Raw genomic sequence first — 25,633 nt, 5'->3', positions numbered from 1 at the left:
TAATTGTAGTTTCAATTTCCTAAATAGTTTATAGAACTATCATATTTTCTATTTATTTTTGTGCCAGTGTTAATAAGTTCTGTTTTTCTAGGAATCTATTCATCCAAATTTTCAAATTTATGCAAAAAGGTAGTGACATCCTCCTATTTGTTTAAACATTTGTAGGATTTGTAGTGATGCATCATTTTGCATTTCTGATATTCTTAATATTGCTGCTTTTTCTGCATTTTTTTATTAGTTACTTGTTGCCAGGGATATCAGTTCTTTTTCAAAGAACCGAGTTTCAGTTTTGTTAGTTCTTCCCAGTACCTATTGACTTCACCCCCTTCTTGCAGAGTGCATTCACTGGTGCAGAATTCTGGCTTGGTAACAGTTTTCTTTCAGCCCTTAGTGATAGCATCCCCTGGCTTCCAGCTTTCTCTTTCCATCAGCTTTCAGTCTTGTATCTCTGAAGGGGATTTTAATATTTTCTCTTTGTCCTTGATTTTCTGCAGTTTTAATAAGACATCTAGCCATAACTTTCTGTTTTTATTAGGATCATGAGTTTTCATTTTATGTCTGATCTACAAATGGAAATTGTGATTATCTGATGACATCTGTCTTCACTGGTTATTTGTTTATTCTCAGTTGGGAAGACCTTGCCACTCTCAGGTGTTGAAAAATTCTGCTCTAGGTTTTCTATGGACTCTATTTTAGTGTAAAGTGAGAAATGGGGATCTGAATTGCTTTTAGTGCTGTATCTTCAAATGGATGATCAATTATTGTAGAAAGTCAATTATTCTAGCAAGTTTTATTGTCATATTTTAACTATTTGTATATTAAAATCTTTTTGTATATTAAAATCTTACACATAGTAGTAGAATCTGTGGAGGGAGGAGTTAGCTCTCTGATATCAGTAGCTGCTTCTGTTTAATCCAGATTTTCTTTAAACTGTGTTCCTCACCAATTTTGCAGGACAGCACCCGTGTTTTTCATGTAAAGTGTCTGGTGCGGATGTGAAGCGTTGCTCTGTCAGCGCTTGTGGGAAATTTTACCATGAAGCCTGTGTCCGCAAATTCCCCACTGCCGTCTTTGAGTCAAAAGGCTTCCGCTGTCCCCAGCACTGCTGTTCCGCCTGCTCTATGGAGAAAGATATCCACAAAGCAAGTAAAGGTAAAACAAAGCTAACGAAGGGGACAGCGTTTGGGGTTGTTTTAAGTGCAGTGGCAAACAGTAAGCACGTTATTATAAAGAACATTGGGCATCCTCCCTTTGTTTATCTGTAGCTATTGCAGCTGGGCCACAGTAGATAGTAAAGTAAGTGGTAAATAGATAGTAAAATAAGATAGTAAAAAACACAGTCGTATCTGACTCTCTGTGACCCCAGGGACTGTAGCCCACCAGGCTCCTCTGTCCATGGAGTTATCCTGGCAAGAATACTGGAGTGGGTTGCCATTTCCTTCTCCAGGGGATCTTCCCAACCCAGGGATCAAACCTGTGTCTCCTGCACTGGCAGAAGGATTCTTGACCACTGAACCACCAGGATAGCCCTAAGATAAGTGGATTCTAGGTTCTAATCCAGACCATGAGAAGAAAATTCCATATGTTCAAAATTACCCCTGGAAATTCCTTCAACAGGTGCCATACTGACAACCACCATTTCTCCAGCACTGGAGCAGACACAGATTTTTTGAGTGACCTCTAGATGGGCACTACATTTAGGGACCATACAGCATAGAAATGGCAGAGCCAAACTAGTGAGATTTTCATTCTACTATAACCAGCATCATCCTGGGTCCCCAAAGATCTCCCTTTGTGTCAGCAGATGCCTTGTGACCCAGGGTCCTCCCTGACCATCTTCCAATAGGTCGCATGGTGAGATGTCTGCGGTGCCCAGTCGCCTACCACTCCGTAGATGCTTGCATTGCCGCCGGCAGCACCCTCGTGTCTTCCTGCGTTCTCATCTGCAGTAATCATTCCACACGGAGCAGTGGCTCTTCGTCTGCTGTAAATGTAGGCTTTTGTTTCGTTTGCGCCAGAGGTGAGTCTCAGTCCTTTCTCTTCGGGTCTTTCTGGGTTCATTGGTATATTTCCCCGTTAAAAACAAGTTCCAGGAATACCCCTAAGAGAGATGAACACTTCAGCAACCGGTCCCTTTTGTTACATTAGATACTCAGACTGTTAGAATATTAATCCTTCCATAAATTAAGCTAAATTCTGCTTAATTTCTTAGTAACTTAGAATTAAAGATGAGTCCTCAGTGTTCCTATTTGGAGCGTCAAAAGATTGCAGTTGACCCTTGAACCACATGGGTTTGAACTACCCGCACCCACTTGTGTGCACTGTTTTCTCAGTGTGTACTCCAAGACTTCGATCCAGTGTTGGTGGAATCCGCAGATGCGGGAGAGAGACGACTGTAAAGTTACAAAAGATTCTGACTGCGATTCTGACTGTTTAAGGGTCAACTCTCTTCACTTTTCCAAACAATTCTTCTGTTTGAAATAGAATCTTCTCATGTCATATTATGTAATCCAGAGTTTTCAACTAATTTAGATTTCACTTGCAAGGCAAGAAGAGCACATTTATTTTTCAATTATTTATGTTGTATTTTATCATGTTTTGGTCTGGCATCGAGGGAGGCCTAATGGGATACAGCCAAGGCAACATATGGGGTGTATTACTTAAGAGCCTGCAGTGCAGGCTTTCTTACTTGCCAGCTGTTGATATTTAAGTCTGCCAAGAGATTGATCAATTAAAAACAATATTGTGTCCCTGAGGGTGTCAGTGAACTTGAGTTCATGATAAATCTACAGTAGAATTTCTTTAGTTGAATATGATACGGAGTATTCAGCTTTACAGAATGTCTCAGCTATATTATAATAAAAACAGTGTTTAGTGTAATATAAAGTGTAAGCATTTTAGAAATCAATTAATATCCCCAAACACAGTTTGTTGGGATTTTTTTGTCATAAATGCTGTTTTCTAAACTTCCCTTAGTGTGAAATTCTTGAAAGGATTCTATGGCATATCAGGCCTATTAGATTATACTTAGCCCATATTGCGGAGAAGGCAATGGCACCCCACTCCAGTACTCTTGCCTGGAAAATCCCATGGACAGAGGAGCCTGGTAGGCTGCAGTCCATGGGGTCGACAAGAGTCAGACACGACTGAGCAACTTCACTTTCACTTTTCACTTTGATGCATTGGAGAAGGAAATGGCAACCAACTCCAGTGTTCTTGCCTGGAGAATCCCAGGGACAGGGGAGCCTGGTGGGCTGCCGTCTATGGGGTCGCACAGAGTCGGACACGACTGAAGCGACTTAGCAGCAGCAGTAGCCCATATTGAAAAAGAAGTTTGAGATCTTGTTTTCTTTTTTTAAAGAATTTTTTATTGGAGTATTGTTGCCTTACCACGTTGTGTCAGTTTCTGCTGTACAGCAAAGTGAATCAGCTCTATATTTACATATATCCTAACCCTTTGTTTGGATTTCCTTCCCATTTAGGTCACCACAGAGCATTGAGTAGAGTTCCCTGTGCTGTACGGGAGGTTCTCATTAGTTATCTACTTTATACATAGTGGTTGTGTTTTATTTTGTTTAGGAGACAGTTCTTTCAATTTGGTAAAAGTACTATAAAATATTTTTAATAGAATTTAGCTAGTGTGATAGATCTTGAGTTGTTTTACTTTTGTAACTCTCATTTAAAAAAAAAAAAAAAGGACCAGAGGAGGTGGACAATAAAGGATTAAGTAACTGGTAGTCCTTGTAGCAGCCAGCTGAGTCAGTGTACACATTGCTTTGAGCTGGCCTGTTTGGCAAGCATGTGGGGTGGCCGCTGTCAGAGAGAAGTGCTGGGTAGAACAGTGAGGGCAGCTGTATTCTGCCCTGAAGGCTGGACGGCACAGGGAGGAGAAGATTGGACGTGTCTCATGCCACATTGCATTAGCCAAAGAAAATGTCAGCATGTGCCTTGTCCCTCTCCCCCTTCCTAAGAAAGGCATGACAGGGTGAAAAAGCTGAATGACTAGCTTTAGAGACTTTCAAATAGATGAGTATCAGTGATAACATAAAGTCTCTGTTGCTTTGTAAATAGTACTTTTACTCACTTTCACTTGGAGTGATGGGGGTGGTGTGTGTGTGTGTGTGTGTAACTGAGCCAACATTTTATTAATAAATATCAAGTTTAAAACTATTGTGTTGGCTTACTCGAGAGTACATTCTGAATCAAGTACCATCAGTAAGTATATCAACCAATATTTGTTTTTGCTCTATTTCATTCAATGATTGGGTGACCTTTAAAGCAGGTGTTTTTTTTATTTAAGTAAGGTAGAAAATAACCCCTTGTCAAGGAACCTAGTTTTAGAGCAAATTCTAACCGTTTTAACTTTCATGCCTTGATTAAAAGCTTGACATAATGGAAACTCCATGTTTTAACAACAGGATCACATTTGGATTTTATCAATTTGGCAGTTATTCTGCAAGATTTGCTGTACTGAAATGCCTTTTTAAGAACAAGATTATTTAATTCCCAAATACTCTAACTGCAGCTTTGCACAGTAAACAGAAACGTTCATTTTCTTTTCCAGCATTTTACAGAAAATGATTCTAAATAGATCAGATGCTAGGATTTGAGAAGGGCTTAAAAGTTCTCCAGAAGTAAATGATATGTGTTCCTTTATCAGTTTTTATAGAGGGTCTCCTTTTTTAAGGGGATCTATTGTAATAAATCCACACTTATTAAAAGGGATACTTCAGTCCTTTATGTTTTGGCGTTAGGAAACTTAGCTTGTGTTGCAGTTGTTTCTCCCTCTGCACAGAGGATTTTTGTCTTAGTTCCTGGTTATTGGTTGTTTAAAATCATTAAGCTAATTCTTAAAGTCTGAAATATCTGGAAATATTTTTGGAAATGCTTCAGTGTTTAGAGGAACAACCCACCTCCCCTGCCCCTCATGGTGTTTGTCATAGGTGCCATTTCAGTGCAGTAGAGATTCTTCTGCATTCCCTTTCATCTGGAGGGTGCTGTAAAATAAAAGTTACTTAGCATTCTAAGTTGTTCTTCCCTATTTAAAAGCCACTGTACCACTTTTCTCTATTAAATGTATAAAATTCATTCAACATTATATAACCTTTATTCAAAGATTCTTCTGTATTACCAATTAGCAATTTCAAGTTCCATTCACATGAGAGATATTTCCTGAATCTGTCTCAGTGTCGAGCAGCACCAAATGAAGATAACATCCACCAAAAATAATAAATGGTCACCCCTTTAGAAACAAAACTCTTCCCTCTTCTCAAAAAGATCTCTGCGAAGCTGCTGTCATGATTTGTACTGTAAAGTCTTAGATTGTTATAAACTGACCGGTAACCACAAACAGAAAGTTTCCCTGGTCCTGCAGGTCCCTCAGCCACAGGATGGACTGAACTCGGGGCAGGAGGAGGAGGGAGTGGGGAGAGGTGTGTGCTTCAGGTGGGTTAGAGCAGATGGTGTTTCCTCCAATAGGACAGCTGTATTAGTGGATTGAAAGGACATTTTTATAAACCCTTAAGTTGGTTATTATCCTAGCAGGACAAAATTTTAAAGATTTGCAGTACCTCAGTGAAGTTCAGCAACTCACAGCATCTTTAAAATCATGTATCATACTGATAAGAGGAAAGCTTCATTGTCTGACTGAGAAAGCTGGAATTTGAGGGTATCTAAAGATCTTAGCAGAGAGGAAGAGAGGCCCAAGTCTGCTGTTCAATGCTGTTTGATGTATTGAAGGTGACCAGCGTCTCTACTGTGTCATGTAGACAGTTCTTATTTCCACTATTAAGTGATACGTCATTTTGTTCTTTGGGTTGTCATCATAGTCCTTCTAAACATTGAGGAACATAGCTCTGTTTTCCAGAGTGGGTTTTCAGAATGACATCAAACACAGTTTAATCCTCAAATTCGAGTCTTTTTTCTGGGTGTGTAGATTTCTGTGTAGAGATAAGGCACTGAGTAGCCTAAACTCCCTTTACTAACTGTAGAAAGCTTTTTCTGTCAGATCTTTCTTTTTCTTCATATTCTTTTTCCCCCACCTTGAAGCACAGCTACATAGTAGGTGTTGGTTTATTTTTCCTCATGGAATCATGGGTAGTTTCATTGCAGCTCACATCTTTCTGTTTGTCTCGTATAGGGCTGATAGTGCAGGACCATTCAGACCCCATGTTCAGTTCCTATGCCTATAAGTCCCACTACCTACTGAACGAATCAAATCGTGCAGAGTTGATGAAATTACCTATGATTCCTTCTTCGTCAGCTTCCAAAAAGAAATGTGAGAAAGGTAATAATCAAAATAGTTTATCTCTTACTTTTATTTTTGCATTTCCTATTTTTTTTCTCTTTAAATGAAGGGGGAAAATGTATGCCTGTCAAGCACCATCTGTTGCTTTCAGTAAATTCTACCTTGGTGGCTGTGACTGTCTTCATATGGCTGCAAAATTATTAAAAAGGGCTTAAAATAATTCTGCTATTACAAATTTTTACTTACACTTCTTGAATAAATTTTCACACATTCCATATATCTGTAGTTATTAAAATTGAAAGACTAGGATTCTGCTTAATATAGAAATGTATTCTGAGACCTCTTTCTCTTTTGCCTGAACTACCATTCATTGTAGAATAGAAGAGACAGGATGTAATTTGTTACTAACTTTCAACTAAATAACAAAATAGGTTATTAAACAGAAGGGAACAAAGATAGCTGACACTTAAAATTTTGACTCTGGAATACATTCTGTCATTTTGTTTCTTAAATGTTTGCTATGAAACCTAATTGCCCTTCTCTCAGGAGACATTGGTGGGCAGCTGGGAGAATGCACAAATACTGGAGCTTGAAAGGCAGCCCAGCAGAGCTGAAGAATAACTTATGGATAATTTATACACAGAGAACAAAGAGCTAAATGTATATCTTTATATTCTCCCAGTTAATTTAATCTATGGAAGAAAAATCTTGTGTTTTGCCTTACAGAGCCTACGTGTAATGCAGGGGGGGAAAAGTAGTTTAACAATAATGTATTATTGGGGGAGTTATTATTCTAGAGGGTAAGATAAATAACCTAGAAGGTGAAGGCCTTTTCCGGTATACATTTCCGTTATGATCTGGGGCCAGGCTCAGAATCTTTAAAGAAAATTTAATTCATTTTTTTTCTTTCTTTGTGTTGCCTGCTGCTGATGTATGTTTGCTGTTTGTCAGACATCTGAAGTAGCGACCCATGACTAAAGGAAAGTATAACTAAGCAAGTTGGTTAGAACCCATGGAGAAGGAGGCTGAGAGACTATTGACTTTTTTGTCTGTTTTCCATTGAAGTCACAGTATGGCATCTTACTGGTGATACCACCTGTTTCCAAAAAAAAGATGGACATGGGTCTGACTAATTCCATAGTGCAGTAAAATTAGACTACCCAAGGCATTTTAGGAAATGCCTGATTTCCCTCCTGGCGCCTTTATAAAATTAGACAAATTCAATTGTTGCTTACTTTGTGTTCAGTACTCGGTATTGGCCTTGACATGAATTGAAATTATTTTGAGCCCTCTGTTTGCTTAGCTTGAACCGTTATCTTTCTTCTCTCGCACCCTAAAGCAGTTTTCTTGCATAGCACCAAGGTGGAGTGTTCATATTTTTATTTTTCTATTTCCCTGTGTATTTTTGTCAAAAAATCGTGATGATTTTCACTGATGATTCAGGGTCTGTATTTCCTCTGAAATAAGACTTAAAATTCAGGACTATTCCATAATGTTAAAAATGGCCAGCCTGACTTTTCCACGTCAACCCAAAGAATCACATGTCCTCAAAGCTATTTGCAAAGACCGCTCTCCCTACTGGTCATTTCTTTCTGATGGAAAAATGAATTATTTCATTTTATTTTAAACTTACAGAAGAATTCCCTACCTAGGCTGAGACCACTCAGGCAGCTAATCTCTAGGTTGGAGAATTGAAACAATTAATCCACATTGAGATCTTCAGACAAAGGGGAAAATCCAAATGATGGAAGTAAAAGCTTTTAAGCAGAGGAAATATAGTAATTTAATTCATCACTGATTGTACATGGATTTTCTTTTTGTTTTTATGTTAATTAGTTAGAAGTTTGAAAGTCTACAGGAAGACAAGATTTTCTGGAAAATTGATAGCAAACACTCAAAAGGTTGGAGCATATAATTTGATAAAGTTGTATAGTGGGCTCTTAACCTTTTGCTTACAAGACTTTAAATCTCAGTACACTCATGGGTTATAGACTTGGTTTTCCAATGAAAAAATGATTTTTTTTTTTTTTTACAGTAAATGTCTTTATTGTATTTCATCTTCAGTGATTAACATTCTTCTCTGTCACTTGTTGAAATACCTAATCTCCCCTCAAATTTCTTTAATTTTTTGCATTTAAAAATAATATTGTTTCATTTGCTGCACCTGTTTTTGTCTTAATACAGAGATCATTTTGTTTTTAAAAGGAGAGGATTTTGCTAGGCTACTTAAAGAGATCTCCTTGTATGTTATTCTTGATTCTACCTGATGCTTCTTTCATGCTATAAAGCAGTGGTTCTCGATATGATGTCAGAAAATATTACAAACAAAATTTTGAACTATGTTTAATATTTCAGAAAGTCTAACGGAATCAGCCATTTGTGCAAAATACAGTTGCATGAGTTTCTCTGTATTTGGCTATGATTTTTAACAATTTAATATGATAAGACTAGTTTTGTTACTGGGATCTGAAGCTCCAATTGGCTATTAGATATTTCTGTAGTTAATTAAAACATAAAAATTATTGTGGCTTTTTAAATGTTTTTTTTGTTTTGGTGGGCTTTTTGGTTGATAAAATATTTGAAAACATGAGTCCATGGGAAAGAGAAAGGGGATCCTTGGTGATGAAAAAGTTGTAAACCACTGCTATATAGCCTGTTTGACTTTCTTTGTCTTTCCTGAAAAGGTAATGATAATGTAATCACAAATTCAAGATCCTTTTGCTTTTTTGTATTCTTACAAGTGAAGAAAAAAGTAGTGGTCAGCCTATTGGCTATTTTCATTCTCGCTAATATTGTTATAAAGGGATTTAGTTAGCTGTGCCACTGGATTAAAATACAAAGCTGACCATTGTTTACTTTCTTAGCTCTCAAGGAGAAAAAAAGAGTACATATTTTTCTGAAAATCTGTTCTCACATCTACTCAAGGCTAAAGATTTTATGCACCTATTTGTCATATGTTAAGAGTCTTAACCCCCAGCTAAACCAGTGCCTTATTAGTCCTCATTTCAGAGGGGTGAAGAGTCATATTTTTCCTACTCACAGTTCCTCACATGCTCTGAGTTTCTGGCCACTGAAGCCCTCCCTAGGAAGGACTGAAGTAGCTAAGTCTGTTTATTGTCTTGTATTTTAATCCATCACTATATAACTCAATCCCTTTGTTAATTTCTCTCAATCTGAATCACATTTAACTGAAAAGATAACTTTCTTGTCTCTCTCTTTCCTCTCTTCTTAGTTATTAAGACTGTTTGTTTGTTTCAAGGTGGACGACTGCTCTGCTGCGAGTCGTGTCCAGCCTCCTTCCACCCGGAGTGCCTGAGCATAGAGACGCCTGAAGGCTGCTGGAACTGCAATGATTGCAAGGCTGGCAAGAAGCTGCATTACAAGCAGATTGTTTGGGCCAAATTGGGAAATTACAGGCAAGTTTTTCCAAGGACAAAGAGGAAGTATTCAATCACTGTTGAGTAGTTCACAGTCTGTACAAGCGTGGCCAGGAAACAGGTACAACACACAGCACAGCCACTTCCTCAGAAAAAGAAAGAAAAACATTTTTAGTCTGGGTTTTTAGAAGACTGGGAAGGTTAGTGGTGGTTAGATTCCCCCACACTGCCCCCCCCTTTTTTTTGGTTGATTGACTTTTGTTTTTAAGTTCTGAAAGTTATTTTATCCTAATGAACTATGGTACTAATAGGATTTGGAATAAAAGGTTTCATATGGATAGTGGGGAAGACTTTTTTCTTTTTGCATTCTAATTAGATTTATGTTCATTCCTGGTTTCTAGTGAAGTTAACAGTTTATATTCTGGCCAAAATAACTCTTTCTGACCCAAAATCTGTTTTATTATAGTTCTAGCTAGAAGCTCTAAACTGTGTGCAAAGAGGGAGCTTTTTAGACTTTAGGGAGAGAGGTATTTCATTAGGAGCCTTTAGTTCTTAAGGGAATGAAGCAAGAAGTATGCATGGGTGCCATTATTTTATTAAATCTTTCTCCTCTTAAGAAGCCTATTTTTGGACCGCCCTTGAGCCGGGGTTGCGGGGCCAGGAAGTCGGACCCCCGAACCTGAGTGGTCGCCATGGCCAAGTACCTGGCCCAGATCATTGTGATGGGCGCGCAGGTGGTGGGCAGGGCCTTTGCCCGGGCCCTGCGGCAGGAGTTTGCAGCCAGCTGAGCAGCAGCGGACGCCCGGGGACGCGCAGGACACCAGTCTGCGGCCGAAAATTTTTCTTTAAAAAAAAAAAAAAAAAAGAAGCCTATTTTTAACAAATCTTCACGCAAAAGGATAGTGATATGTTTTTAAAATTTTACATTCTACATTTTGAGGTATATGCTTATTATTTTACTAAGAAAATGGATGCTATTCAAAAGAACACAGTGAAGTTCTGCTTTTCAGTTAGAATCCTAAATATGTTTCCATAGAATTTCAAACATGCTGTAATTTTTTTAAACAAGAGTTCTGTCATTTTCTCTGTTTTAAATAAACTGCTTGCTTACCTATTTAACCTTAAAAACTTCATTTTTAGCTGACATGAGGGGCATTGAGAAGCTCCCCTCCAACCAATTTTTTTAACAAATGACAGGAAACTTCCATGTTCTTTTTTTTTTAAATGGACACTTTGACTATATAAATAATTTTCCACTTTACAGCAAAAGATATAAATTTTAAAAGGCAAATATCAAACCAGGTGTACTCGTCTACTCTCAGTAAGAAAAGAAAAATACCTTCCTGAAGGAAAAAGGAGCAGAGAAAGAGCCAGTTTGCAGAAGAAGAGCAAGTGGAAAATAAACATGTGAAAAGTGCCCTGCCTCACTAAAAATGTACATGAAAAAAACAAAGTTTATTTTCAATTAACAGGCTCGCAGAGATTTAAGAATACTAATTCTGCAGCTCAGGTGGGCCTGGAGAGACAAGGGCTCCTGCACAAGAAAGGCATCATGTGACAGAGCTGAACTGTGCACCCCTGGACCCCGCACTTCCCCTTCAAGGAGTGAATCTAAGGAGAGACACTGGACACTCGGGCAAACTTGTCCTGTAGGGATGCTCATTGCAGTGGTGCTTCTAGGTGCAGAAGGAATCCAGATGGCCAGTCAGTAGGCGATGTGTCAATCCATATTGCAGGATGCCTAGAAGACAGAAGAAGGGTAATGCTCACGGTAACATGGGAAATGGCCTCAGTGTACAGTTAACCTCAGGAAGCACGTTAAATAGTACATAGGTTATCTCTCCGTATACGTATACAACTTGTAAAAATTGGAGCTTGCGATATAATACGTTTGTATTATTACCTGGAAAAAACATCTAACGTTAATAGTCTGAGGCATGAGATTATAAGGAGGAAGCGTATTCAGCTTTTCTGTTACACATTTCTGCGTTGTTTTAATTTTTAAAAGAAACTACATTTTTTTGTGTGTGTATAAAACTACATTTAATAATTTTAAAGGTATGTCCTTTTTTAATTGAAGTGTAGTTATAGTGTTGTGCTAATTTCTGCTGTTACAGCAGACTGACTCAGTTACATACATACATACATTCTTTTTTATATTCTTTTATGGTTTATCACAGGGGATTGGATATAGTTTCCTGTGCTCTACAGGAAGACCTTGTTGTTTATCCATTCTCTACGTAACAGTTTGCATCTGTTAACCCCAGGCTCCCAGTCCTCCCCTCTCCCTCCATCCCCTTGGCAACCACAGGTCTGCTTTCTCTCGGAGTCTGTCTGTGTTTTGTAGATAAGTTCCTTTGTGCCATGTTTCAGATTCCACATAGAAGTGATGCCATATGTACTGGTCTTTCTCTGACTTCCTTCACTTAGTATGATAGTCTCTAGATGCGTCCATGCTGCTGCGAGTGGCATTTTTCGTTCTTGTTTATGGCTGAGTCATGCTCCACTGTGTAGACGCACCGCATCCTCTTTACTCGCTCATCTGTCGGTGGACAACTAGGTTGTTTTGTAAATGCTGCTGCTGTGAACATAGGGTGCGCACGTCTTCTTGAATCCTGGTTTTGTCCAGGTCTGTGTCCAGCAGTGGGGTCGCTGGCTCATGTTGTAGTTCTGTTTTTAGTTTTCTGAGCACCCTCTGTACTGTTCTCCCTAGTAACCATACCAACTACATTCCCAGCAACAGTGGAGGAGGGTTCCCTTTGCCTCACACCCCGACCAGCATTTGTTATTTGCAGACTTTTTAATGATGGTGATTCTGACTGGCACACAGAACTTTTATAATTAAAAATATATATATTTTCCAGGAGGGGATAGATACAGGTTTGACGAATAATAGATAAGATATTCCCGGATAGAAATATCAGAAATAGTAAAAAGGCTTTGTTGTTGTTTAGTCACTAAGTTGTCTCTGACTCTTGCAACACTATGCACTGTAGCCTGCCAGGCTTCTCTGTCCATGGGATTTCCCAGGCAAGAATACTGGAGTCAGTTGCCGTTTTCCTCACCAGGGGTTCTTCCCAACCCAGGATCGTCTCCTGCATCAAGCCCTCATCTCCTGCATTGACAGGTGGATTCTTTATCACTGAGCCACCAGGGAAGCCCCAAGGCCTTCAGATAAATTTCAGAATGTTTCCTTTTTAAAACTTTCTTTTGTCTTTAAAAAAAATATAATTGACATTATGTTAGTTTCAGGTATACAGTATGATGACTCGACATTTGTGTACATCACAAAACAATCACCACAATAAATCTAGTTAACATCCATCACCATATATAGTTAAAGTTAGGCCCAAAGCAGAGCTTGACAGGCCAGTGACATTTTATCTGCCTGATTTTATGTCCATGGACTAATTCGTAATGTATTTTTTTCAATCAGACCTCTCTGGGCCCCATGAAACTTTCTTTTCAATGACTAGTTATTCTGATGGGAGACTTCCTGGGGGAGACGTGGGCCTGGAACAAGGGTGGCAGAAATCATACCCCCGTCTGTCTGAGCCAGTGTGTGTGGTTACCACACGCACCCCACATGTGGCCTTAACACGAATCAGAAATACAACCACTGCCCAGCCTGCTTTGAGAGGAACCAAATACTGATTACACAGAATAGTGTTGTTTTTAGCAATTTGAACACAGGCTTCTACCCACGTTTTAATTAACCCACAGGTGAACATGGGGTGCTTTTAGGTGAAGCATGTTCATCACTTATCTTCCCAATAATGCCATTCATTGTTCATCAAGTAAATGGTTTTATGAGGCATGTGTAAAATGCGACTGAAAAACATTACGTCTGTGTGCACCTACTGTTGGTATCAACGATCGGATGTACTACGGGGACCCCCCTCAGTTCCCGACCTGCCCAGTTGCAGGAAATCTTCCAGCGCACCTCGCAGGTGGCTCCCCCAATGATCACTGTGGACCAGTCATCACGTGAAGCATGGTTTTTTTCAGGCCTGTCCCAAATCCCACATCTATTATGATCTAAGATGAATTAGATTCTGAAATACACACTGATAAAAGCCTAGTACATTTGGCCGGAAAATATTTTATCCTGCTTGACTAGAGAGTCAGAAAATGCCAGTTTGAATGGGAGCAGGCATTCTCCCAAGAGTTTATTCTGATTAGCATCAGTTTATTCTCAAAGGATTCCCTTGACTGCCAGGAATAAACTTCTGTAGTTTGAAAGACAATCTTGGAATTAAGAATGTCACATTTGGAGAAAAATGTGACTTTTCCAGGACTGAAATCTGGTTTGGAATATTTTACTGGCCAATTCTAATTCTTAAGTTGTATTGTAGGTTCACTGTTAACCTTATTAGTGTGCTTTATTCTTATGTATACTTTTATAAATATCAAATATTAATATTTAAGGAAGAAATCAGATCGGGTGTTTAGGGCCTAGTTTGTTTAGTCTGTGTTCACCATTTCATGCATTAATTCATTCATCAGTATGTTGTTAAATGACTTGTGCTTTGGGCAGGATTAAAGGTAAGCGAGGTGTTCTGTGTCCTTAGATTTGCAATGAAAATTACACAGTACGAAACCTGTGTCTTTCGGCTCCCGCCAGCCGTGTAAAGCATAGCGCAACTCTCCATCCTCCGCTTTCAGATGGTGGCCGGCCGAGATCTGCAACCCCCGGTCTGTGCCGCTGAACATCCAGGGCCTCAAGCATGACCTGGGCGACTTCCCCGTGTTCTTCTTCGGCTCTCACGACTACTACTGGGTCCACCAGGGCAGAGTGTTCCCTTACGTCGAAGGAGACAAAAGCTTTGCCGATGGACAGACCAGTATTAACAAGACCTTCAAAAAAGGTACGTTGGACGCCATTCACCGTGGCTCAGAACTGACGCTCCTGTTGATCTGTCCGCACGCCTCACTCATGGAGGACATGCCGGTAGGGAGTTTCACCAGGTGTTATGACCTGGCGTCCATAGTTTCCAGTCACGTTAGAACCACCTCACAATCCAATCACTCAGAAAAACCCGTTCAGTGGAGTAGACTGTGCTGTGTGTGTGAAAGAAGTTTTCTCAGTGATCTTACTACAGACGTGGAGATTTTTCTGGGAACTCAGAGTCTCCTTAATTAAGTGAAGCACCTTTGCCACAGAAGAGTAGTCAGCACTTCCCATGAAGAGCCTTACAGCTGTTTTCTGTAAAATTTTTTGCTGTCTAATTTTGTTAAACTTTTTTTTGCTGTGTATTGAGGTAAATCCCATCTACAAACAAGGTTGTGATGGTTTCAGGTGAATAGCAAAGGGACTCAGCCGTACATATCCACGTGTCCATTCTCCCCCAAATTCCCCTCCCATCCGGGCTGTCACATAACCTTGAGCAGAGTTCCCTGAGCTACACAGGAGGTCCTGGTTGGTTATCCATTTTAAATATAGCTGTGTGTTCGTCTCCATCCCACACTCCAGAACTGTTTCCCCACCCCCTGGCAGCCATAAATTTGTTCTCTGTCTTAACAGCTGTTTTTGCAACAAGTTGACGGGAAGTTTAGCTTTCTGGGGCAGAGTGAAGTGAATTTAAATCTGGTACAAGGTAAAAGCTGCTGTCAGGTTCCTGTGGAAACCCCTGACCATTGAAGGGGGGCCTCTTTTCCATGGTGGCAGCTTGCACAGAGCAGTCAGTGTTCAGCTGCAGATGAATTATATCCCATTTCAGTGTTACTCTATCCTGGTGGTAAATGGTTACTTCCAGGACATAATTTTAAAAAGAAAACCTCAGGTCCCATTTCGTGCATGGGGAAGGCAGGGTAATAACAACTCTCCTAGTGGTTTTTGTTTATTTGGTGTGGGGTGTTTTTATGCTTTGTCCGGTCTTATTGGCAGCGTTGGAAGAAGCTGCAAAACGTTTCCAAGAATTGAAAGCACAAAGAGAAAGTAAAGAAGCACTGGAGATTGAAAAAAGCTCAAGAAAACCCCCTCCATACAAACACATCAAAGTGAGTCTTCACCCATGAAAATGCTGGTATTTGACAGACAAGGTGAAACTGCTCTCTTAGTAGTTAGAAGGCCCCGACTGGCTTGTAAAAACTTTATGCTGATTACAGCTCAGTCTGTGCAGAACAAGCTTCTGCTGGAGCATCCGCTGGGAGCCGAGGCTGCTGCGCCGGGAGGGCGAGGACTTTGACGAGTGAGCCCCTCATACTGAGGAACAACACGTTTGATGGGAATTTCTGTGCTTGCTCCTCAGCCTGTCCTGTAACCAGCAAGAATATAGGGATTTAGCCCCTTTCTTCCAGAGAGCCCAGAGCTGTTTTCAACTTTATGAAATGGTCATCAACTGATAGGAGGGGAAAGACACAGGATAAATGAGGACTCGCGTCAGGTTTTGGTATTTTTGTCAACTTAAGAGAGGCAGCTGTTAATCTCAGCTTACTCAACTGGGGAAATCCTTTCTCAGGGTCACCCCACAGGCAGTAGCGGGGCCAGGCGGGCCTGGGTGTCTCCGATGTCCTGTTCAGATTCCTCCCTCCCACTTGTGATTTTGTTGCCAGGCCAACAAAGTGATAGGAAAGGTACAGATCCAGGTGGCAGACCTGTCGGAGATTCCCCGCTGCAACTGCAAGCCGGCCGACGAGAACCCTTGTGGCTTGGAGTCCGAGTGCCTGAACCGGATGCTGCAGTATGAGTGTCACCCCCAGGTGTGCCCGGCGGGGGAGCGCTGCCAGAACCAGTGCTTCACCAAGAGGCTCTACCCGGACGCAGAGGTCATCAGGACCGAGCGGAGGGGCTGGGGCCTCCGGACCAAGAGGAGCATCAAGAAGGTAGCACGGGGCGGGGCGGCAGTGGGTCAGACCAGGACCCGTGCCTCTCAGAGTGTGTCAGTAAGGATTCAGTACACAGGGATTCATTCCACAATTCTGAAACTTCTCAGGTTGAGAGTTTGGTACTTCTGGAGCAAGTAAGAAATGGTTAGAAGAGCAGATGGTAAAGAATCTGCCTGCAGTGCGATCCACGTTTGACCGCTGGGTTGGGAAGATCCCCTGGAGACCGGAATGGCTACCCACTCCAGTATTCTTGCCTGGAGAATCCCATGGACAGAGGAGCCTGGCGCACTGCAGTCCATGGGGTCCCAAAGAGTCGGACACGACTGAGTGACTTTCACTTTTCCTGTGATCAGTCATAAGAAGGAGAAGGGATATTGGTCATTCTATCTGAAATATTTTTTACTTGTTAAGCAAACTAGATTTAACATAGGTAAAAGGAAAAATAGTGAAGTTAAGAACATACTGGACAGAAACTAGCAAACCCAGGACTTTGCTCCAACGTTGTAATTAACCATGAAGCCCCAGTCAAGTCACTTAACCCAGGGGTCTCCAACCTCTGGGATCTAATGCCTGATCTGAGGTGGAACTGATGTAATAATACTAGAAATAAAGTGCACAATGAAATGTAATGCACTTAAATCATCCCGAAATCATCCCCCCTCCCCCATCCATGGAAAAATTGTCTTCCATGAAACCAGTCCCTGGTGCCAAAAAGGATGAGGACTGCTGACTTAACCTCTCTGAGCCTCAATTCCTCTATCTCTAAAATGGATATAATAAACCCTGCCCTACATGTGAAAGAGTTGTGGCTAGTCTCAAATTAGATCATATATACAGAGCAGCTAGAAAAAGTTGAGATCTTTAATACTTATAAATTATCTTCATTCTTATACTTTGAGGTAATTCTTCAAAGCAGTCTCTTTGTTTAACACAGGAAATGTGTGCCCATTGTGGAAAATATTTTAATCCAAATAACTCAATTGAAAATCACCAATAAATCCTACTATTCACACAGTGGCTTTTAACCTTTAGAGACCCTGAGAATCTTCCAGGGTCCTTGTTACAATGAGTGTCAACTGAAATATTGGTGACAGGCCTAAATAATCTGTTTTTTAAAAAGTTTGTCTTCTCCACCTAGTCCCCACCATCACCTTCTGATGTGTACAACTTACAGCCATGTTCTCTGAGAGAAGATGGGCCTAATAGGAATTTAAAATTACTCTTGGCATTTTTCTGCCTTAAAAAAAAAAAAATCACCTTTATAATGAAATGCTGTATAACATAGAACAGAAATTCAAACAATACAAAAAAGATAATAAAGAGTGAAATTCCCCAATTCCTGCCCTCCACACCAGAGAAGACCATTGTTCTTAAGTTGGTGTGTAGCCTGTTAGAACTTTTTCTGTGCAGTTACTACACACAAACGGAGAGAGGTTAATAAAAGGAGACCATGATCGTCCAGGCTGTGTGGCCTAACCGGGGCTGTAGTTGAGCAGGAAAGAAGTGGTTGGACTTCTGACATTTCGAATGTAGCACCTGCAGGATTCGCCAGCTCAGTGGGTATGTGGATTGGGTTGCTTGGTCAAAGGCCATCTGCATTTAAAGTGTCATCATATAGGGACTTCCCTGGTGGTCCAGTGGTTAAGAATCCACCTTGCAGTACAGGGGACACGGGTTCGATCCCTGGTCTGGGAACTAGGATTCCGCATGCTATGGAGCAGCTAAGCCCCTGTCACCACTGCTGAGCCCACTGCCGCAGCTAGAGTCCATGTGCTGCAACAGAAGCTCCCACATGACGCAACGAGGACTGCCATGCCACGACTACGACCCGACGCAGTCAGATAAATATTTTTTTAAATGTCACCATATAATGCACACATTTTGATACTACTTTAATGCCCTGCATATCACTTGCAGGGTTTTACTTATGGTTTCAGGGGAGTTTGTGGAGCCATCCTGAAGTTTAATATGGTGTTGACACCTTTTAGTAGTAGTTATATTTATTCTAAACCATGTTCTAAGTTACTAAGTTAATGATATAATCAAAAGAGAAGAAAACAGTCAGGATTATTCTGCCCTTTAGCACCTACTAAAGGGAATTGCTAGTAGAAGACAATTGGTCATTTACAAAAGAGCTGAACATACACAGTCCCTGAACAGCATAGTCAAAAAGACTGTAGCAATGTGGAGAAGGCTTGGGTACACTCAGAGACAGGAGCCCAATGGGAGACTGAAGTACACCATCAGTCCCCTTCTTTTCACACAAAACAGATTCCTAAAAACGTGTGCCAGTCTTAAACAAAGGACCCTGTTATGAAGTGGTTTCTTTCTTAGAAATTAAAAACATGTGTGCGTGCTAAGTCGCTTCAGTCGTATCTGACTCTTTGTGACCCTATGGACTGTAGCCCGCTAGGCTCCTTTGTCCATGGGCTTCTCCAGGTACCAGTACTGGAGTAGGCTGCCATGCCCTCCTCCTCCAGGGGATTTCCCAACCCAGGGATCTAACCCACATCTCCCACGGCTCCTGCATTGCAGGCAGATTCTTTACCACTGAGTCACTGGGGAAGCCCTAAAAAAAATTATATTAAATACTAAATTAAACTGTCCTTTTGCTGTTGCCTTTAAGGATAGATTTCTAGCATTTTAAAATTTATTTATTTCTTTATTTTTGGCCATGCCTCACGGCATGGGAGATCTTAGTTTCCCGACCAGGGATCAAACCTGAGCCTCCTTCATTGGTAACATGGAGTTGTAACCACTGGACCACCAGAGAAGTTCCAGATTTCTGCCTGCTTAAAAGTTCTTTATTTTGTTACTTTTAACCACAATTGAATTCACAGTTAATGGTTTTAAGTCCAGTAAGCAACTCCTTGAGGCTAAAGATTTGTCACTTTTTAGATGCCTAAAATATTTCTTTTACAAAATAACTAGACAGATGTATTCACAACCATATCGAGTTGACAAGACTTAACATACCTCGTTTGATATCAGCACTTTTTTTCAGTATTCACCAGTTTTCATAGAATAGTAAATAGAAACCATAACACATGGTTTCAGACCTTAAAAAGCCACAGAACCCTTTCTTCAAATGAAGCCTTGACTTGAATCTCAAGCGTGTCAGGCAGGTAAAGTGGAGCTGATTTGGTCTGAACCCCCTGCTCGGTCTTCAGTCCAGAAAACTCGCCATAAAGTAAGGTATCACCAGGTGGCAGTGCAGCCAAGATGCAATGAGACCCACCTGGGAGGGCGGCGAGACCGCGGCCGGGCCAGGTGTTCTCAGCGGCCAAGGCCCAAGTCCGGACCGCGTGGAGGGAAAGCCATTCAGGGCCGACTGCGCACAGTACGTGCCCGTGCAGAGCTGTCCTGTCTCGGCGTCTCAGGCGGAGGGGAAACGCGGCTCCCTGTCGGAACCTGTCCCATCGGTTACAACGGGGGAGAGAAGCCCCCAGAAGCGCGCTTGTGTGTTGACCAGGCCCAGCCGAGAGGAGCTGTAGCTGCTTGAAGCAGAGGGGCCCTCGCCCATGTCCCCTGTGGCCAGCCAGCCGGCCGGACGCCCAGGCTGACCCACCATCTCCCTTCTCTCATGCCAAAGTCACAGTCTCGTCTTTTTATCGGTGGGAAAAGTCTTTTTATCGGTGGGAAAAACCTAAGTATCCATACGTAAGGACATTGGCTTATGCTTTTAATGACTCATCAGAATCAGAAAAGACTACAGTGCTTCTGTTTAGATGACTGATGCTCTCGGTTCTGTGATACTGAGCAATGAGCGGTGAGCACGGCTGGTGAGAACTTGGGTTGGGGGCTGGGGGAGGAACACAGGTCTAGTAAAAACAATAGCAAATACATATTAATTTACTCCCTGAAGACATTTCTCTGCCTCGGAAATGTATTTTTAACACCAAGAAATCCTATAGTTAATGTTGTTGCCCTAGATTGAATCAGCCAAGTCTTCGAGGTGAAAGGGTGATTCATGATTATGCATTTATAAACATGAGAGGTTGAATGTACGGTATTTACGCTTATTTTAAAAAGGAGCTTATTAGTACACACCTGTTAGAACAGCAGAATGAAAAACAGTGACTATCCCATGGGCTTCCCTAGTAGCTCACCTGGTAAAGAATCTACCTGCAATGCAGCAGACCCTGGTTCGATCCCTGGGTGGGGAAGATCCCCTGGAGAAGGGAATAGCAACCCACTCCAGTATTCTTTCCTGGAGAATCCCATGGACAGAGGAGCCTGGTGGGCTACAGTCCACGGGGTCACAAAGAGTCAGACACGACTGAGCGCACACATACCACATGCTGACGAGGACGTGGGGAGGCCGGCGCTCTCATACATGGGGAGTGTGTGGTGGGAACTCAAAATGATCCCGCCACTCTGGGAAATAGCTTGGCAGTTTTCTAAAAAATTAAACATATGCTCACCATATGACCCAGCATTTATCCCAGAGAAATGAAAACCTTTGTCTACATATAAACTTTATCAAAATGTTCACAGCATCTTTATTTGGTAATAAAAGCTTTATTTGTTACTCAGCAGTAATGAAACAATAAACTATTGATACCCACAACAGCTTGGCTAGATCTCAAGGAAATTAAGCTTAGTTTTTCTTTAAAAAGCCAATCTCTAAAGGTTACATATTGTGATTCCATTTATAGCACACCCTCAAAATGATAAAACTATAGGGTTGGGAAGGTCCTACTGTTTAGCCCTGGGAACTATATTCAATATCCCATGATAAACCATAATAGAGAAGGATATAAAAAAAGAGTCTGTGTGTATGTATAACTGAATCAGTCTGCAGCACGTCAGAAATTAACACAACTTTGTAAGTCAACTAAACTTCCATAAAATATAATTAAGGAAAAAACGATGGAGTTGGAGAACAAACGAGGGACGGAGGATGGGCAGGGTTGTGAAGGAGCGGTTCTGGGCCTCTGTGTTGACATGACTGTGGTGGTGGCTGCCTAACTGCCCACCTGGTAGAACTCCGGAAACGCACGTGTGTACACATAACAACACACATGCACACAAACAAGTGCTTGTGAAATCCTCAAAATCTTGTCCCAGTGTCAGTTTTCTGGTCTTCCTTTGTATCGTCATTCTGTTTCCAGGAAGGTTTTGGGTTAATTCTCTTGGGTTACACATGTGGTGTTTGGGAATGCTTTCTAACACAATACACTAATTGTTCCTCTGCATGTTGCATGCTCCTCTGCAGGGTGAATTTGTAAATGAATATGTCGGCGAATTAATTGATGAGGAAGAATGCAGATTGCGAATCAAGCGAGCCCACGAGAACAGTGTAACTAATTTTTATATGTTAACTGTTACCAAGGTAAAATTGCTTTTTTTTTTGGTAAGAACAAAGGATTTTTTTGGTTTAGTCTCATAGTCTTAGGTTGAATTCCGTTTCCTTCCTCTAATTTGGTTTCATTTCAAGCAAAACATAATGGTCTGTGGTAGCCAGTATGCGTCCCGCTGTAATATGCTCATTTTACCAGAATACAAATGTGAGGGATTGTCGCAGGTCACGTGACACAGCGCCGTGCATGAGAAGGTGACCAGCAACAAGGTTAACATACCCGGGTTTGAGCCTCAGCTCTTAGTCCTGGAAGACCTGGTCCCCAGTTTGGTTATCACCAAGGGAGAGAGTCACCGCTGTGATTCTAAGTCACAAACCACCAGGAGAGTTCTGCTTTAGCAAAAAAATCCTAACTATAAATCATTCTGTATATTTAGACTTTTTTTTTTTAATGAGTCAGGAAAAATGAATGCTGTCAAAAGAGACAGTAAAACTTCTGATTTAATACATGCAACTGTGGGTGTTACTTGAAGCACATTCACTGCAAAACCTACTTTATTGAATTTCTCCAACAGTCCTCTGATTTATAGGTGACGAGAAACTGAGGCCCAGCCATGAGAAATGATGTGTTGAATATCTTGTTACAGCTTAACGAAGTACCTGTGTTTCCTATGTTCCAGGCTCTCTCTAAAACTGAATCAGAATAGCATTAAAAGAACTAGAAATCACTGAAGAGTATTAGTTTAACTGTTATGTCACTGAAAGTTTTACCACTTTCACAAACAGATAATATATAAACATAAAATGCCATTTATTCATGGCTGCCGACTGTCCCCTTAGCTCCCAGCCCCACTGCCAGTGACCCCTGCAGCCATCCAGACAACACTAGGGGGCTGTGTCCTCCAGAGCCTTTCCGGATTATCAGAGTGTAAATTCAGGGAGCCAAAATGTTGGGCTTCTTATGATACCTTGAACTTTCATATAAGTAAATGTAAGTGACAAAGATTATATCCCAGACTCTAGCTTTTCCATCAGCCAAATCTCCCAAGTCTTTGTGCAGAGAAGTGTCTCGCTTCTGTTCCCTCTCTCTTTGTGGCCTAAGTTCTCGTCCACCTGCGCCCCTGGCCCCCAGCTCTGCTTCTCGCTCAGAGCAGGGGTGGCAGCAAACCACCATCATCCCCGTCTCAATTAACATCCTAACTGAGCACGCTCTGCTCAGAAAACACCTTTCCTTCAGCCCCACACCCAGCTGACATTCTAAGTGGCGTTATCTGCAGTCTGTTCCTAGAAGCAAACTTTAAAAGAACCCAGACTTCACATTGTCTTACTTGCTCTGACTTGGTCTCCATGTAGAGAAGAGGACTCGGTCAGTCGTCCAGGAGCACATCTGTGAAGCTGTAGGTGGTCAGGCCTCGGCTGACGGTGCTTGGCGCTACCCTGGGGCTCCTGCCTGCGCTGGGGGTTTCTCCGACACGCTGATGCTCAGTTTTATGTCAAAGGAGCTCTCTCTTCCTTTCTTTTCTTTCTGAAGGACCGTATCATTGATGCTGGCCCAAAGGGAAATTATTCTCGCTTTATGAACCACAGTTGTAATCCAAACTGTGAAACCCAAAAGTGGACCGTGAATGGAGACGTTCGCGTTGGGCTTTTTGCTCTTTGTGACATTCCTGCAGGTAAAAGGAACTTGCTTCCTCTCCCAGGACACTCTTCAAGTTTTGACCCTCACATATTTATTCAAATAAAATAAAGAGCTGTGTTTAGAATTATCTGTCATTAAGAAGTAAAACTCTATCCTGCAAAAGGGAGATTAGTAGAAGCAAATTCGTTCTCCAAATGATTGCTGTCTGTTTAATGTAAGCAGATGTTTAAACTTTTGTTTTCTTTTTTAATTTAAAGTAATGAGCCTGTGTTAACATCAGCTGGTTTCTTGGGCTGTTTGTGGGAGCTTTCTTATTTTGTTTTTTAGTTCGAAAGAGCATTCTGTTCCAAATTAGACATAAAAAGCTTTTTGAAGCAGTCACTGCTTTTATTTTTCCTTACCCATCCACCATCATAACAGCAGAACTTAATTTCTCCTTTGTTAGAAAAATGGGTGGGAAGGGAAGTGCCATAACTGAAAGGGATTTAAACTGTTTCTAGCACTCACTGTGGATTGCTGAGGAAGCTTGGACCTCCTAGTTTGAATCCCTGGGTCTTCGGTTTGTATAGTAAACCTGCATTTAGAACTCTTTTTCTGATCATAATGTAAGACATTAGCTACTGAACATGGTATGGTTGTGACAATTCCACGGTCATATTGTTCACTTGGACACTAGGTGTGAAATAGTTTTAGAAAAAGAGGCCTGAACTAGAGCCTGTTTTTCTTGAGCACAGGTTTCAGATTCTCAGTCTCTCTATCATAGTGTTTGACCACTTCAGTGAAAAGGCTATGATGGCCTTTGCAGAATATTTCTTTTGCTTTAATCATTGGTGGATGGGGACGTCTTCTTCTAGCTTTTGTTTGTTTGTTTGTTTTCCTTTTCCCCATCACTGTGTTCAGTGTGGAACAAGGAGGAGGGAAGGGTCTTCATATCAGAATCATGTCTCTCTTATCAGTGTGAGGCTGTGTCTTTGACGGCTTCTCTCTTCCCCGGGACTTGAGTATGAACAGTTCTCTCTCTTGTGGCCTAGGGATGGAGCTGACATTTAATTACAACCTGGACTGTCTGGGCAACGGCAGGACGGAGTGCCACTGCGGGGCAGACAACTGCAGCGGCTTCCTGGGCGTGCGCCCGAAGGTCAGTGGTAGGGAGGGCGCTGCTGGAGAACCGTCTCAGGAAGAGTGGGCCAGATGGTTTCATCTGTCAGGTTCCGAACATGTTTGTATTTCTGATTGAACTGGAAGTTAGTAGACTCCTTTTCAAAAACATTTTAAAAAAATTCACCTTACCCTAAAAGCCACCCAGTTACACACTTTAAACTGGTGGATTTTATGGTTTGTGAATGATATCTCAGTGTCTTTGCAATTTTGAAGAAAAAGCACCTATTCAAAAGTCAGTGAAAATGAAGCACAGTTTTTTAAAATAGAGCAGTGTCCTTCTTTTTTTTTTTAATTTGGCTGCACCAGCTCTTTGTTGCAGCACATGGGCTCTTCTAGTTAAAACATGTTGACTCTAGTCCCTGACCAGGGATCGAACCCAGGCCCCCTGCGGTAGGGGCACAGAGCCTTATCCACTGGACCACCAGGGAAGTCCCAATAAAGCCTTGTTTTTCTTTCATTTCTGTTACGGGACAAGCCCTTCTGGAGTTTTATCTAACCGGACAACAGATGGATTTAAGTGAACCTGAGGTTGTAGGATTTTCCTTTTCCGTAGCGCTTCATGCGCTGTGATCATTAAAACTATGGTCCCTCTTTCCCGCCAGTCGGCATGTGCCTCCACAGCTGAAGAAAAGGCCAAAAATGCTAAGCTAAAGCCGAAGCGACGAAAAATCAAAACGGAGCCCAAGCAGCTGCACGAGGATTTCTGTTTCCAGTGTGGGGATGGCGGGGAGCTGGTCATGTGCGACAGGAAGGACTGCTCCAAAGCCTACCACCTGCTCTGCCTTAACCTGCCGCAGCCGCCCTACGGTGAGCGCCTCCCCCCCCCCCCCCCCGCCACGTCCAGCCCCCTGTGGGCCATGCGATGGGCAGCGGAGAGGACAAGTGGCTGGAGCAAGCAACTCTCAGTGCACGGGGGGACGCCTGTGGGCGGCAGGGCTGGGGTCTTGTGTTCCCTGAGGTGGGCAGCTGGCTCTTGTGGTGTGGAGCTGGGGGCAGAGCTCACACTCACGCCGCCAGGACCACACAGACCTCTCGTGGGCCAAGGCCTGGAGCTGTGGTCAGCCGGACGCAGCCTCCAG

General features: G+C 41.8%; 1 protein-coding gene across 5 annotated transcripts in view; it reads left to right on the top strand.

Moving 5' to 3' along the window:
- Window positions 1-25,633, top strand: part of NSD3 (nuclear receptor binding SET domain protein 3) — a 103,636-nt gene that overhangs the window by 71,520 nt on the left and 6,483 nt on the right. For 3 of the 5 annotated variants that reach the window (XM_061404487.1, XM_061404484.1, XM_061404485.1), the window contains 11 exons: window positions 955-1,152; window positions 1,847-2,020; window positions 6,140-6,286; window positions 9,507-9,663; window positions 14,290-14,492; window positions 15,512-15,624; window positions 16,180-16,449; window positions 21,671-21,787; window positions 23,286-23,427; window positions 24,425-24,531; window positions 25,157-25,361. In XM_061404487.1, coding sequence (XP_061260471.1) covers window positions 955-1,152; window positions 1,847-2,020; window positions 6,140-6,286; window positions 9,507-9,663; window positions 14,290-14,492; window positions 15,512-15,624; window positions 16,180-16,449; window positions 21,671-21,787; window positions 23,286-23,427; window positions 24,425-24,531; window positions 25,157-25,361 — 1,833 coding nt within the window. The remainder of the gene's footprint in view (window positions 1-954; window positions 1,153-1,846; window positions 2,021-6,139; window positions 6,287-9,506; window positions 9,664-14,289; window positions 14,493-15,511; window positions 15,625-16,179; window positions 16,450-21,670; window positions 21,788-23,285; window positions 23,428-24,424; window positions 24,532-25,156; window positions 25,362-25,633) is intronic. The other 2 variants (XM_061404486.1, XM_061404488.1) reach the window with 2 other exon arrangements.

Source organism: Bos javanicus, chromosome 27 (assembly GCF_032452875.1).
Source record: "Bos javanicus breed banteng chromosome 27, ARS-OSU_banteng_1.0, whole genome shotgun sequence".
Taxonomy (NCBI): Eukaryota; Metazoa; Chordata; class Mammalia; order Artiodactyla; family Bovidae; genus Bos; species Bos javanicus.
The sequence above is the reverse complement of the archived record's forward strand: the minus strand, read 5'-3'. Positions and strand labels throughout refer to the sequence as shown.